At 38.9% G+C, this 14,106-nt stretch overlaps 1 protein-coding gene across 4 annotated transcripts in view; it reads left to right on the top strand.

The window, feature by feature from the left end:
* Positions 1-14,106, top strand: part of PPP3R1 (protein phosphatase 3 regulatory subunit B, alpha) — a 40,998-nt gene that overhangs the window by 19,830 nt on the left and 7,062 nt on the right. Inside the window, exons 1-4 of one of the 4 annotated variants that reach the window (XM_037392911.1) lie at positions 1,243-1,353; positions 1,459-1,483; positions 3,670-3,709; positions 13,112-13,288. In XM_037392911.1, the coding sequence (XP_037248808.1) occupies positions 3,697-3,709; positions 13,112-13,288 (190 nt within the window). In that variant the 5' untranslated portion in view covers positions 1,243-1,353; positions 1,459-1,483; positions 3,670-3,696. Of the gene's footprint in view, positions 1-1,242; positions 1,354-1,458; positions 1,484-3,669; positions 3,710-11,815; positions 12,004-12,774; positions 12,910-13,111; positions 13,289-14,106 lie in introns of those variants that run through there. The other 3 variants (XM_037392909.1, XM_037392908.1, XM_037392910.1) reach the window with 3 other exon arrangements.

Genomic DNA, 14,106 nt, shown 5'->3' with positions numbered 1-14,106 from the left:
TACTTTACTGAAGTGGTTTAATTTCTCTAGTAAACTGATATTTCTGCAGTATTCAGTCTGTTAGTAGACTCAGCTGTTCCTTGATCCATAAGTATTTCTAAGTCATGGTTTTGCTGCTGTTTAACCAGGAATTAACTTGCAGGGATCTAACAGCATTTGAGAAAACTTCCAAGATTTTTCCAAAAGGATAAGGCTATTCAAAATAGCCGTAGTATGCCAGCCACTTGTTCTAATTGTATAACTTGAGAGAAAAGAGTTGGAACTCGAGCAGAATGGTACTAATACCCAGATGCAGCTGAGGAAAGCATGTTTTATACTAGGCGTAGGTGCCAAGTAAATCTGTTGTGGAGTGTTGATGCTGTACAAGCTGCATTTCTTCAACCAAGCATGTGTCACTTGTTTCTAAATGTGCTAATATGGTGTATATGAGAGGATACTCTCACTTCATGTGAGGTATGCTAAATATATATCTGGCAGGAAATACTAATATTATAATGAGGTTTTTAAGTTGGCAGTCTTAAGAGTGGTATTGGAACCTTACTTTACACATTTGTTTGTATAAATCAACTTTTCTGCATCAGAGATGAAATAACATGCTGTTCAGAGATTTTACAGTAATCTATGTCTTCATAAATGAGTATAATCTTAAAATCATAAAAAAGTCAATGCTGTGTTATTTTACTGAATAAGGTTTATAATTATGATGATATCTTGCAGTAACTGTCAAATTTTCTTTTAGTGCATCTAGTCTTGAAGTAGTATTTTCCAGCATTCTTTTGAATGCTACCTGGTCCCAATGTTAAGCTTTGGTAGTTCTCTGCATTAAAACTGCACAGATGAAAATATGTACCTGGTTTTCTTCCCTTTTCTTAAAGGGCTTATTTGACACTTTGAAGTCTCATAGCTGGGCTTCCCTCCCTGCTTTTTTTCATAATACATTAATGTGAGTATAGCTCTAGACCTTCCATCTTACTGTGTGCTCGTTCTTACAGAGCAAGAAAATGCACAATCTATTTAGCACTTGTGTTTCAAGGCTTATATTGCACCTTATAGCATGTGCACACATACTGATTGTATTTGGGGACAAAGAAGTGACGTTTTCATATTGCTGTTCAGAATAGGATGAAAAGTGCCTGCCCCCAAGACCAAACCATTAATCATCATCTCTGAGGTTCAAGTCTCTGGTATAGAGGAGCACCTTTGTATTTGTCCAGGTCACAGCTGTGCAAACTGGAATCTTGGCGTGAGTAGCGTGAACATTTATTTGTACAAAAAAAAGAGAAAGATTAAGTCTTTGTAAAACTCACTTTTGGATTCTTCTGTGAAGATGAACACTCAGCACATCCATAGCAGGTAACTACTTCTTAAAATACCTTAATTAAATACCGTGTTGCAAATATTGAGCAGTCATGTAATTTGTACATTTTCACTTAATATTTTTTTCTGATTTTTTTGTAGATACCCAAGTTCCAGTCCTGGATAGGTAAGTATTCTTAACACTTCTTTTTAGCAGTAACAAAGTTTCACAGTAAAATTAAGCTGAAATGTATTCACTTTTGTCCTCTGTTCTCCAAATATTTTTTATAGGCTACTTCATTTAGATAACTTGATTATGGTTTAGCACGTGCATCTAAATGCATAGTAAGACTCCTTATAAACATTACACTTACTCAGTTCGTGAACTGAAAAAAGTTATTCTTGTTTTTGTAATTCTTCCTGCTCAGTTTTCAGAAGCCTTTAATGCAGCTTTAGGGAGATTGATTTTGGTACCCTGTGCTAGAAATGAACTTTCTCCCAACACCTGAACAGGGATATAATTGCCCAGAACAGTCTTCTAATGTAGTTATGATTGTATATTTGTGTGTGCATGTGCATAAGTGCACTGGTTTTAATTCGACTTTCTCCTTTAATTTGCAGCCTTCCAGTCTGGTGTTTTTCTTGCCTCTTCATGACCTCGTGTCTTGAGCAGCCTAGCTGGATCCCCTGGTTCCTGTTTCTTCTTGTTTCAAAATTCTGCTTTCCCCCATTTTAAAACCCCTACCCTTTTATATTCATTTATGTACACTAGGCTTTTACTACCTGTTTTGATCTTCACTGTTTTTTCTAAGACTGGGTTCCATCCAAGATTTTCATGTGGCACTGTTCTCCTGGATTCCCTGCCACAGTGGGATAAGTTTCTCTTGTAGAGTGTCTCAGTCATGCTTTTGAGGTTTTAGGGACCTGATAGTCCTCATCCGTGTTTGTCTGCTACTTTGTCTTGCTATGAGTAGGCATTGGGGAAGAGTTAAGGCTGTATCTTTTGCTGCTCTACTTCTAAAGCAAATGTATTAACCTTTTCTAAAGAAGCAAGAAACCTTGTGGATTGGGGGGATGAGCAAAGTGAATGTCTTCTGGAGGTGGGAAAAAAAAGGCAACCCCCTGCCCTGAACAACACATCTCAGACATGTTTAGATTCATGAAATGTTTGTTCTGCCCCTTTCTGTTCTTATTAGGAAATGCAGTTGCATGCTTCCAGGCTAAATGTAGTTCTTCCTTATTTTTCCCCCCCCTTCTGTCAAGTAATCTCTGTATTTCTGCTCAATTTTATGTAATTTTTTGAGGAGTCTTTCTGTGCAAGTGCTCAGCTATGGAATCCCTTATGCTCCACACAGTAAGAGAATCACTGCTGAATAGTGTGTGTCTTAGACTCATCTTAAATGTGTTTTGTTTTCTTGTTTAAAACACTCCCTAAAAAAATAATTCTCGGTTATGAATCGCTTCAGTTACCTGGTCACTCTTTTGCTGACTGATTCAGAAGAGGCATTAAGCCAGTGTGTGTTGTGATCTTCTCTGGCTCAAAGCGAGGCATTTGGAGAAAAAATACTAACTTCTAATACTATTGTCTTTTGGCGTTCGTGTTGCAGTAGTTGCAGATTTCAATATGTGCAAATTCAAAGTGACTGTACCCTCAAGGTTTTAATTTTTCTTGCTCTGACTGTTATAGTGCAGCAAGGATTTAAAATCTTGGTATCTTAGTTCAACTTTCCACTCAACATGTTCCTGTTTTGTAGCTACCATAGTATGTTACAAAAGTATTTAATTGTAAAGCTGTTAACATCTGAATTTTTGGTCATGTAAACCACTTTCTTGCATCATTCTTCCTGTGTGAATCCTTTTTTGGGGAGTGGGCATGGTGGCTTGGGAGAAAATAATGCTGATTTTCCTATGCAAAGTGAGTAATATTTGGCATGGTAATTCATAAGGACGTGCTTGTTTCTGTGTATAAAATAAAATGGTAAAGCATATTATGTGAAGTTTTGAAATTAAATACTATTTTTTAACTTGAAAAGTAGCATTTGCACAATATATAAGTAGTGATTTTTTTTTTTTGAGTTTAGAATATGGAATTGAAGTTCTTATCATCGTGTGGACTGCTGATAAGTTCATGGGAATTCTCATCAGAGGAGACTCAATGGTTTTATATTTCTTTGTATGTTTTGGTAACATAGACCTATCCAAATAAAACATTGTCCCTGGTTGTTGGGTTTAAAATATGTGGTGGTTGTTTTTTTTTTTTAAAAAAAACATATAACTGGTATTGCCTGAGATGTTTACAGTGTTGAAACTTAAGATAGTTCCCCTGAGCTAATTTGGGAATAATTGCAACTTTGTTCTTTTTTTGTCTTTCAGGGAAATGAGGCAAGCTACCCTTTGGAAATGTGCTCGCACTGTAAGTTAACTGCTGCATTATATTGTTAGATTAATCTTATTTGGAGAAATTTCATGTATGAATTTACTGCATGAAGTTACGCAGTTTAGATACTAACCAAAAGAGTAAAACTAAAAGGTGAAAGATTACCTTTGGAAATAACGTAGCTTTTGCTGTTGGATTATAAAATCAAAAATCAGTCAGTCTTTGGGGGAGGGAATTGCTTAAAGATACTTTTTTTTTTTTCTCCCCATTAGAGCACAAACCAAACTTATGGTGGTTTTGCTGTCTAACTGGTAGTTCACTGATGGGGCTTTGCTGTCGGTCGCAGTGCCATTTCCTCAGAGCCGTGGAGCAGCTCATGGTGCAGCGTGTCCTGTGTTAGGAGCGAAGCGTATATTGCCTAAGCTGCCTTTGTGCCCTCAGAGGAAAGAGAGGTTGAGGCTAAAAAAGCGTTTTTTCCTGTGTATGCTTGCAGCCAGGCATTTAGGTGAGAAGCCACTTGGTGTTACTTGCTTTTGGCTGCGTGCGCATAAAATACGCTGCTCAGTCTCGTGGGGTTAGTCTGCCCTGTAAAAATAACAAAAGTATTTCTTGCCGAAAGCTAACCAAAGAAAGGGTTGTCTTGTGAAATGGCCCCATGGTGGTATGCTAAGCGTACTTATTTTTAATTGCTCTTTTCCTTGAATGTTTTTCTCCAGCACAGTTTGTGTGTAGACCTGTGTGTGTGTGTATGGACTGATGGATAAAAGTCCTCCTCTTCGGTGAATCAGATCTTGTTTTTAAATAGGGTAAATAAATTCTTCAAGATAGGGACTGTCTTCTAGATTGCTTTCACAATGCTAGTCATAACTGAACTCCAGCTCTAAGTCAAATAGTAATATAAATTACATGGAGGAATCTTTCTAAATATGTTTTTCAGAGAAATGAGACTTTATCTAGTAACTTGCAAGACCTCTATGCCTCATACACATGACCACATGAATTATAATTTGAGTCATCAGTCTGTAAATACTTGAGAATTTTACCCACAGCACTGCATTGCTGTCTTACGCTCGCTGTGTGTATTTTATTAAACATGGATGCGTGGGCAGAAGTTTCATATTTGATGAAGACTAAGTCTTTTTCTGAATCATGTATATCTGTCGTAGGTTACTGTTCCATTGGTCAGTTTTTCCTTAGGCACAAACATGCTTCTGGAGGTTTTAGTTGTTTTATAGCTAGGTATGTCTCTGCCAGTGTTGTAAGCGGTGTGTTGCCATCCTTAACTTCTGATTCTAGGACAAGTTATGTTTATTGGTAGCAACTGTCATCCTGAAGGTTTACTACTGGGCTTGTTTTCCCCCTTTTATTGTAGAGAAAGAGAAGATTTCCACATTCGATTCTGTGTTTAAACTGTATGTGGAGGATGTCGGTTGTGTAAATCTGAGGTTTCCCAGATTTTCCCAGAAAAATGAAGCTTTTTCTGCTTTGATGGCCCTTCTTGAAGTGTGAGCTGCTTCTCTGGGCAACATAACTATGGGAAGACGTTAATTACCACAGATACTCCTTTGCTTGATTGTGCCTAATCACCACAATGATTGTGCTGTGCTTAAAGAACTTGCATGCCTGAATATCCTGAAGGAGCAGAGTTTTTTGGAGACCTGTGCAGTAGCATGCCTGTGAATGAGTCCTCTGAGTAGGTGTTCACCTTTTTCTTCCAGTGTTAAATGTTCACGCTGCTTCTGGGTAGTGGTCAGGAACAGGACAAAAGCCTTTCAGAGAAAGATGAGGCAAGGTTTTTGAAGATCATTTGATCAGCTTTTGGAATGGATAGATTTTTGGGAGGCTGTCAGTTGGCAATAATGTATTTATGCTGTCTGCACAATGGCATTGGGTCATAACTTCTGCCTGGTGCTGCAGTTGCTACTTCGGTGTCTTGTTTTATAAGAATAATTTTGTTTTAATCTTGGCAGTTACAGAAAGCAAATTTCTGTGCCTAATTAAATAGTCAAGAATATTCTTTTTACCCTTCATTTTAGAACATCAGTTCTTTTCAGTGGGTCAATTAGTGTTGTTGGATTCCTTAAAGCAGTATGGTTTTGTTTCTCAGCTATGCTGTGTCTGAGAAATTACTGAAATCTAGTGCTTTTTTTACATGGTGAAGGTTTTGTCAGCCAAGCTGTGTCAAATTATTCATAAGAAAACTTCATAGCAAAAAGCTGTGAAGAAAACTATTTTATAGATTAGTAAACAATGTTTTATAGTGTAGTATTTTATAGTAGAGAGAAGTTCTTGGTATAGGATTTTGTAGTATAAACAATATTGTATAGTATATTTTGTTTTTAGGATGAGGAGGCCAGTATCTGTTTTCTAACTTAGGAAATTGTAATTGATGCATCTGAAGTCATGAAAAGGATTAGGCCAGCTGTGTGTAAGCATATACAAGACAAGTGGTTGAATGTGTTCTCAAGGGCGTCATCTTTTTGAAATCGGATCTCCAAGACTGAAATGGCTGTCTTGGTTGCTACTCTGAAACACTATATTCGTGAATCAGACAAGACTGTAGATAGAGGTGAGAGCGTTTGCTGAAGGTCTGTTTTATTTTGAGATCTCTGCAATCCATTCTTATGGGGGGAGGGAAATAACATTTTTTTTTTAAACCTGAAAACACTTAAAATTTTCACAACACGTTTTATTTACAAAACTTTTTTTCCAGTGCCTTAGCAATGTTCTTGTTTATAATGATCTCATATTTGAAAAATATGTGGAAACTGGACGCTCTGACCACACTGTGGTCTGGTTTTTGCTAGTTGTAACTTTGAGCAAGTATCTGAAATGCCAACGTTGTAAACAGAGGTTTAAACACTTAGGTAAACGCTTACTTTGCAGAAGTGCTCAGCATCTCTTTGCTGAGAGATACACAGCTTTTCTAAGGCTTGTATGCTTTGCAGATGCATACAAGGGTACTCTGCAGCAATGGATGTATGGTGCTTCTGAATACATAAGTAATTACCCTGTTAAAATACCACTGAATGTAGTGGATTTCAAGTATAGTCTTTTTATGGTGTTCATTACTTTTGACTATCATGTTAATAGGAAGCTAGCCTGTGTACCTTTATGTTGACTAGAAAAAAAAAACAGTTAAATGTTTTCTGAAATTACTTTTCAACATAGAGCATACTAGACTCCAGAAACTTGGATTTTAATGTAAGGTTTTTGGGTTGCCATTTAAATAAGTTTTATGATGCCATCTGAGCACCAGTTATGTGAATAATAGCTTGAAACAAACAATTGTTTTAAAACGTAATGGATAATCCTCTGCTGTTGTGTTGGGGGAGAGGAGTGGGTTATTCAGCATAGGTAGCAACGTATCTCCCAGTTGGATGCTCGCTAAAAAACCTCCTGTACTAAAACATTACACAAAGCATTTACGTGTAGTTTCTTGGAAATATGGAGTCCTTGCATTTTAACCCGATTCATCACATTTTTAGAGATGTGCACATGAATTTAAGATACGAAGCAGATATTGCTGGCTCTAGAGTTTTGATGCTTGGATGGAAGAGGAATCTTTTGAAAATAATGATAATTCTTTAACAATAAATCCTTAATACTGGAATGGCTTTAAACCACCTTGATGTGTTAGTTACAAGGTGAATGAAATTCAGAATGGATTATGAAATAAACATATATTACTCTGTGTGCTTTCAAACAGTGAGTAAATTGATGTTTCTACAGGGCTACCAACAAAAGCCTTTTAAAGAAAAAACATGTAGCAGGTGGTATTTCCAGCCAGGTAGTAAGTTTGTAGGCACAGGCATCTGTGCTAGGCTGATGGGATACTTTCAGATTCTGCTGAAAAGTGTAGGGAGCATAGAGCCTCGTGTTGGCTGGTGAGCAAAGCACAAAAAAGGCTAACTGGAGTTTGAGGTTGGAGGAATGCTCACTGTGACCAGAGCTCGAGGAAGCTCACACTGCTGGGATGAGTCACAGGCAAAGTCTGCCTCAAATGATGTAAACAAAGCTTGCTTCTCCTTATTTTGCTCAGTGATGTTACCACCCTTTTTACGCTGTTGTGGACTTGGACCTCCTTGGATTTCCTGGTGTTTTCATGTCTCTCCTGGTCTCCTGAGCTTGTCTTGGAAAACTTTTGTCTGCTACTGCCACCATCAGTCCTTCCAGCTTAAAGAAAGCTTCACTGTATCTGAACTGTCTTGTGCCTTACATTTCCAGTATAGCTTCGGGACGTTCATGTGGGCACTGGGATGGCTGTAAGGAGCATTAAGAGAAGAAGGAACACAGTAGTTTATCCAGGCTTTGAAAATTTAATTCAGTACTCTGTTCTTCAGTGAGATCTATGTGAAATTTTAAGCCAGTCAGTCTGTTGCTGAGTCCTGAGGAAAAAGCAGCCTTGTAAAAAGGGGGCACATCCATCATAGATGAGGACTGCTATATATGCACATTCAGGGAGGAAATCTGAACAAAAAATGAGCAGGTTGTTATTGAAATGTGCTGTTACATATAAATGTGTGCTGTTTTCATTTAAAAAATCAAAATCAAACCAACCCCAGAAAACCTATGTGGTTTTTAGGTAAGTTCAGCCCAGGCAGAGTTAGCAGAAATGGTGACTGAACAACTGAAGGAAGAAGGAAGAGACAAAGACTATGCAGATTTAAGGCTTATACTGTAATTGTTCCTTCCTTACTTTATACCCTTATTTTATTTATAAAGCTATTTTATGAAGACAAAGGTATTACTGAAATAGGAATTTTTAAGTGTCTATGCTTTTTAAATTTTGGCTTGTGGAAAGGATTTTAAAGGTAAGTGAGGTGCTCGCAATATATTTAAGGAAAAAATAGTTAAATTGTTCTGATATGAAGTTCTCATACACGCAGTTATAAAACACTGATCTGCAGATGTTAGTTTTGTTTATATATGTTCATTATGAACAGAAGTTTTCATGCTCATGAGCTATTAAAGGAAGTTTTCCTATTCCTGTAATTACTTTGATTTTTCATTATTTCCTCCTCCAGTACTCTCATCCACAGCGTGCCCACTGCCAGAAACAAAACGTTGGACGAGATTGACACTTTGTCAGGTTTTGGCAGAGATGTAATTTCTTTGGTACTGGCCTTTGACTTGCTTTTTTGTCCCCTGAGAGTAGAACCTTTCTCGGATCTCTAGTGCAGACACCTTCCTTGAATGTCTCAAGGGTTGGAATGAGGGATTTGTCATCCCATTTCTAGTAGAAACTGCTGCTGAAGGTCTGTACCTGGACTGCTTATTGCAGCTGAACTGGAATTGACTGTATGAGCTATGAAACTGGATGTGTGTTCATGTGGAGAAAAGTTAATTAACATTTTCTAAGTGTGAAGACTCTGATTTCATAATTTAGACAGCGGTTGCTTTGCTACAATTCAGCAGAATACAAAAAACATTCTTGAGAAATGTTCTTTCATGCCTTTCCAACATCTTCCCCTTCCCGTCATCTGATTGTCTCTATCATCCATAGTCTTGACCTCCTTGACTACAATCCTTAAAAGAAAAAAAATAATTTCATGCTTTCATCTTCTCTTCAGCATCGCTGGTTTGTACATTTAATTATCTGGCTGATTGTAAATGCAAGGCTGGGTAAGTGAACCGTGGTTCTGGGGCCCAGCAGATGACGGCAGAGCATGCAGTTTGTGTGGCATTGCTTGTTAACATTGCGTGCGGTGGGTCAGTTTCTGAATGTCCCAATAAAACGTTCTTTTTCAATTCATGTTGGTAGGTCCTGCTAGAGACAGATTAGCTCTAGATAGAATACCTCTCTGGCAAAAGATTTTCTTAGCACACCTTGCGTAGAAGATCTTACCTCTCCACTTCAGGCTGGTCTGGTGGCAGGGTTGCTCTTGCCTGACTTCTGTGCAAGCTGTAATCATTGAAAGCTGTCGCAGTGTTTGACTGACATACATGGTAACGAGCCCCACTTCATAGCAGAACATTCACGGAACTCTGGGTCTCGCTTTCAGTCTTTGCTTATATATTTGTGAGGAAAAACTACAAAGTTTGGCTCCCGAGACAGGAAATGAGCTGGAGTCATGAAATAAGACTTTTGCATAATGATACTTCTGGGTTCTGAGAAAATGATGCTCCTCGTGCCTGCGGGTCTCAGGCCTGGCTCAGGTATCTGTTTGATTACATTCTGATTTGTAAAAATGTCATTGCTCTGTTCTGATGCTTAGAGTTGTCTGAAGTAAGCTAGAAATGTTTCAAAGCTTGCAGTCTGTTACCTCATTGGTTTGTGTGGCAAGGGAGAGGAGAGTCAGCCTCTTTCATTTTCATCTTTATTAATGCTTCTGTCATTCTTCTCCATTGTGTTTTTTGTGAAATTGCAGAACTATGAAGTATTTCGGATTGCTTAGGAGGCTTTAATCTTTCCATCTTAGTCAGTGCTAGTCTTAATATTGGAAGTGAGATTTCACTGATCTGGTAAGAGGATAACAGTGCATTATATACACTATAGGTTAATATTCAACTTCCTGTTTAGTTGTTTTAAAGTGAAGTTTTTTGGTGTTTTTACAAAGTAATTCATGTACCTTTTATTGCTCTTGTTTTTTTCAGTAGGAAATAGTTCTAATAGTAACCCTCACAGAACTTGTTTCAAGATTCCCCACCGTGAGTTCTAGATGCAGCCGCAAACTCCTGGTTGCAAGAATAGATCATCTGTGCAGGACTTGTCTTAACAAAATAATGGCCAGTTACTTGAAAGACATTGTGATTTCTGAGTCCAGGTAAGGAAGCAGGAGAGTTGTGGTTGGACCAGGACATAATTTTCAACGTGACTAATAAAAGTAGACAGAGACCGATGTAATGGCCAGACAAGTCCTTATGTTATTGTAATATAGGTATAAATTTTATCTATTCATACATTTGTTTTACATGGGAAAAGGTATTCATGTATGTAGTGTGACAAGCCATGCTTAATGTTTTGGGGTTTTTTCAAATGCTTTTGCTGTAAGGATTTTTTTTAGGATATTAACACTTCCTATGCAAGTTGCAAGTCTGGAGTAGAGCTTGTAGTAAAAATGAGGTTTGCGTGTTAACAGCTCACCAAGGTGCTGGCTTTGCATTAAGCTGTAGTGGGTCCAATAACTGGCGGCAGGGCAGGGAGTGAGGGTGGATAGTGCCAACCATTTCAAAAACTGACTGACTCCATTTGCAGTGGCAAGGTTTTGAGGAAAACGGGGACCAAGGAGTTTCTGTGGACAGAGGTGAGAGTTGATAAATGCCTTCAGTGTTTTGGTGAGAAGCAGCGTTTTGTGCTGGTGGAACTCCTAAGCAGCTATAGGGGCTAACTGCCGGTGGAACTCTGCTTTGCCGTTTTCTTTTAATACTGTTTTTTAGTCTCATGATTATGTACCACGTGGTGAGATGGCTCCTTTTGTGAGATCCACAGGGGTTTCTGTGAGCTACGCCAACAGTAATGTGCTCCTGACGCTGTGGTGCAGTGCTGTGCCGTTAACAGTACATCCTCATCGTGTTCTGGGCTTCCACGCAAACGGGTGGAAAAAGGAATGTGGCTTAATTAATAAGGCTCTCGTTTGCAATAGAAATAGCAAATTGCGTACTGGGAACTGAGGAGAAACTACTTTAAGCCTCTACCAACGCTGTTTAGCCTTATTTTTGTAGCCTTAGGGGCAGAATCAGATCTGTAAGTCGCTGGCACGGCAAAAGGAAGATCATCCTTTTTTGCCCTCTGCCTTTGCAGTTGCAAGCAGTCACCAAGACTGACAAACTGCGGAATGTCAGAACTTACTGTTCGGTAAAATAAGTCTTGACAGAAAATAATCTGGGCTTCTGGCATGCTCTCTCCCTTTCTTTTTGCAATAGCATGGTTTATATGTATGTGTGTTTGGATTTGGGGCTTTTTAGACAAGGATATCAAGAAACTGAGCTGAGAGTTTGTTGCTGCTTTGGTGGAGAATCAGGTCTCTGAATCGGCCACCGTTTCCGAACAACGCCCTGCACGTTGGCTGACCTTGTGTATTGGGAAGGCTCAGTGCTGGTCGTTTTTAGTGCTGCACTTCTACAAAAGCCTAAGAAGGTATTAGCGTGATGTAAAGTGGACCAGATGGTATGTGCCTTATAGAAAATAAGATACAATTTTTTTTTTTTTACTGTTGGAGCAGACGCTCTAAATGGAGCTAAGAAACGTTGAGGAGACTGCGTTAGGAAGGAAATCGGTATGGGGAGTTCGAAAGCTTCAGGTTCTGTCAGGTGTTGGTGGTTTGCTGCATGCTGGCTGCTTCGAGGACTTCCAAAGAACCCCGCTTCCCCTTCTGTGCCCAGACGTGGCGAGCGATGTGTGAACTAACTTTGGGCTTGTAAATCAAGCTGCTGACAGGGAATTTTCAGGTTGTTGTGGGGAAAATTTTTCAAGCTTTTCAGCAGCAAACAGTACAAGACTTCTTTTAGTCATTTTTATGGCTTTACAGATTTAGTCCATTCCTGGCAAAATTAAGGTGTAAAGTAGGGTACTAAGTACATGTGTCATTTGAGATGCTCTATAAATTTGAAGAGGATAGGTGAAGCGGTACAGCTGCAGAACCTGAATCTGCTTTAATTTCTGGGACAAAAATAAATAAAAGTTTGTAGGTCATGGCTACATGTCTGTTTGAGGTGGAGGAAAAAAATTTAAGTCTGTTCAGGTCAGGGGTCCTCAAACTACGGCCCGCGGGCTGGATACAGCCCCCCAGGGTCCTCAATCCCTCCCCTGGTATTTACAGACCCACCCCCCGTCGGGGGTTGGGGGGGGGGGATCCAAGCAGCCACAGATGACTGCCTGCCACTGCATCCGCGCCGGCCCCCTGGTTAAAAAGTTTGAGGACCCCTGTTTTGGGTGATGTTTTGAGTAGCTGCATGATAGCTGGTCAGCAGTGGGACTGTGTTAACCTGCTTAACCTGGCATGTATCCCAGGAGACCGCAGGTTTGGTGTGCTGAAGAAGCGCTAGTTCTGCTAATGTGTTTACTAACACAATCGTCTTTCTCACTTATTACATTGGTCTAGTGTAAATGTGTAATGCTAGCTCCTTTGAACAAAACTTGGGGCTCTTATAACTTTTTTCATACTTGGCATTTGTAAGAGCTGTCTGACTAAGAACTAGCTAAGCATCCTCAATCCTTAAAAATGTTGTGTCAGCATGTGGTATTCAGTGAGACACAAGACAAACTGTTATGGCTGGTGCAGGGAAGAAAAAAGGTAAGGCTTGTTTAAAATAAAATGTATTAGTTTTCAGAATTTGTTGTTACCTTTATAATCTTCCATGAGAGCATTTAATAGCTGTAATAAATCAGGAGGATGTTTTGGTAGGAAAGCAACGAAATATGCATTGTGCTGAACTGGCGAAGGGTTTACTGAAGCCTTTCCGAGAATAGATGTCGTTTTTTTCTTTTCCTTTCAGTTGATGCTGATGAGATAAAACGACTAGGAAAGAGATTTAAGAAGCTTGATTTGGACAACTCTGGTTCTTTGAGTGTGGAAGAGTTCATGTCTTTACCTGAATTGCAACAGAATCCGTTAGTACAGCGAGTAATAGATATTTTTGACACAGATGGAAATGGAGAAGTGGACTTCAAAGGTAAGACGTGGTGCTTTGTGACAGGTTGGTGGCATTTTATCAGAATTCCTGCAGCTTGGAATTCAAATTTAGCTTCAGCTGAGCAAGGAGGGGTGAAGAAGACTAGTTAATCAAAATAAGGTGCTAATTCCTAATGAAACTGAATACCAGTAAAACTAGTTTCTCTGGCACATTAGGGCACTCCTGAATGAAATGCTTAAAAGGGCAGATTGTTTAGTAATAGCTTTCCAGGTCATACTGATTTGGGGCTACTCACTGAGTCTGTCGTAAGAGCCTGAATTAGTGTACTTTAATTGTGGTGCTGTCTGAAGTATATTCTTAGGCTGAAGAGACTGAAAAAAGTGGGACGGACTGCGTAAGTGGTGTCTGTGCGTAAGCTGTATTTATGCAAACTCTATGGGATCTGCCTTTTGTTGGAGGATTCTGAAAATAGTTTTCTGAATTGTGCAAGTGGTGCAAATTTTCTGTTGATGCTTCCTTTACAGGATTCTTTTGGTAGTTCTTAGGTGGGCGCTTGAAGTAAAAAACTAAAGTTCTGATTTAGTACATTCCTCTAAAATGTTAGACTTCCTTTGAATATTGATGATTAAAAGGGCCAGCAGGTGAAAAAAAACTTCATTACTAGTTGATGTTAAAACAGTCTCTGACCCTTAGAAGTGATGTCTCGTAGTACTTAGAATTTCTTGTTGCTCCATGACTAGAAAAGGTTAAGCAGTTTTTCTTGGAGTTTTATTTAATTGGAGAAAGTTCTTAAACCTCACTTTTATTGACAGGCTGACATTTTAAATAAAATATTAACACACAAAAGCTGCTAACCT

This window comes from Falco rusticolus, chromosome 6 (genome assembly GCF_015220075.1).
Source record: "Falco rusticolus isolate bFalRus1 chromosome 6, bFalRus1.pri, whole genome shotgun sequence".
In the NCBI taxonomy this organism is placed as follows: domain Eukaryota; kingdom Metazoa; phylum Chordata; class Aves; order Falconiformes; family Falconidae; genus Falco; species Falco rusticolus.
Note: the sequence above shows the minus strand (reverse complement) of the source record. Positions and strands in the feature narration are given on the sequence as shown.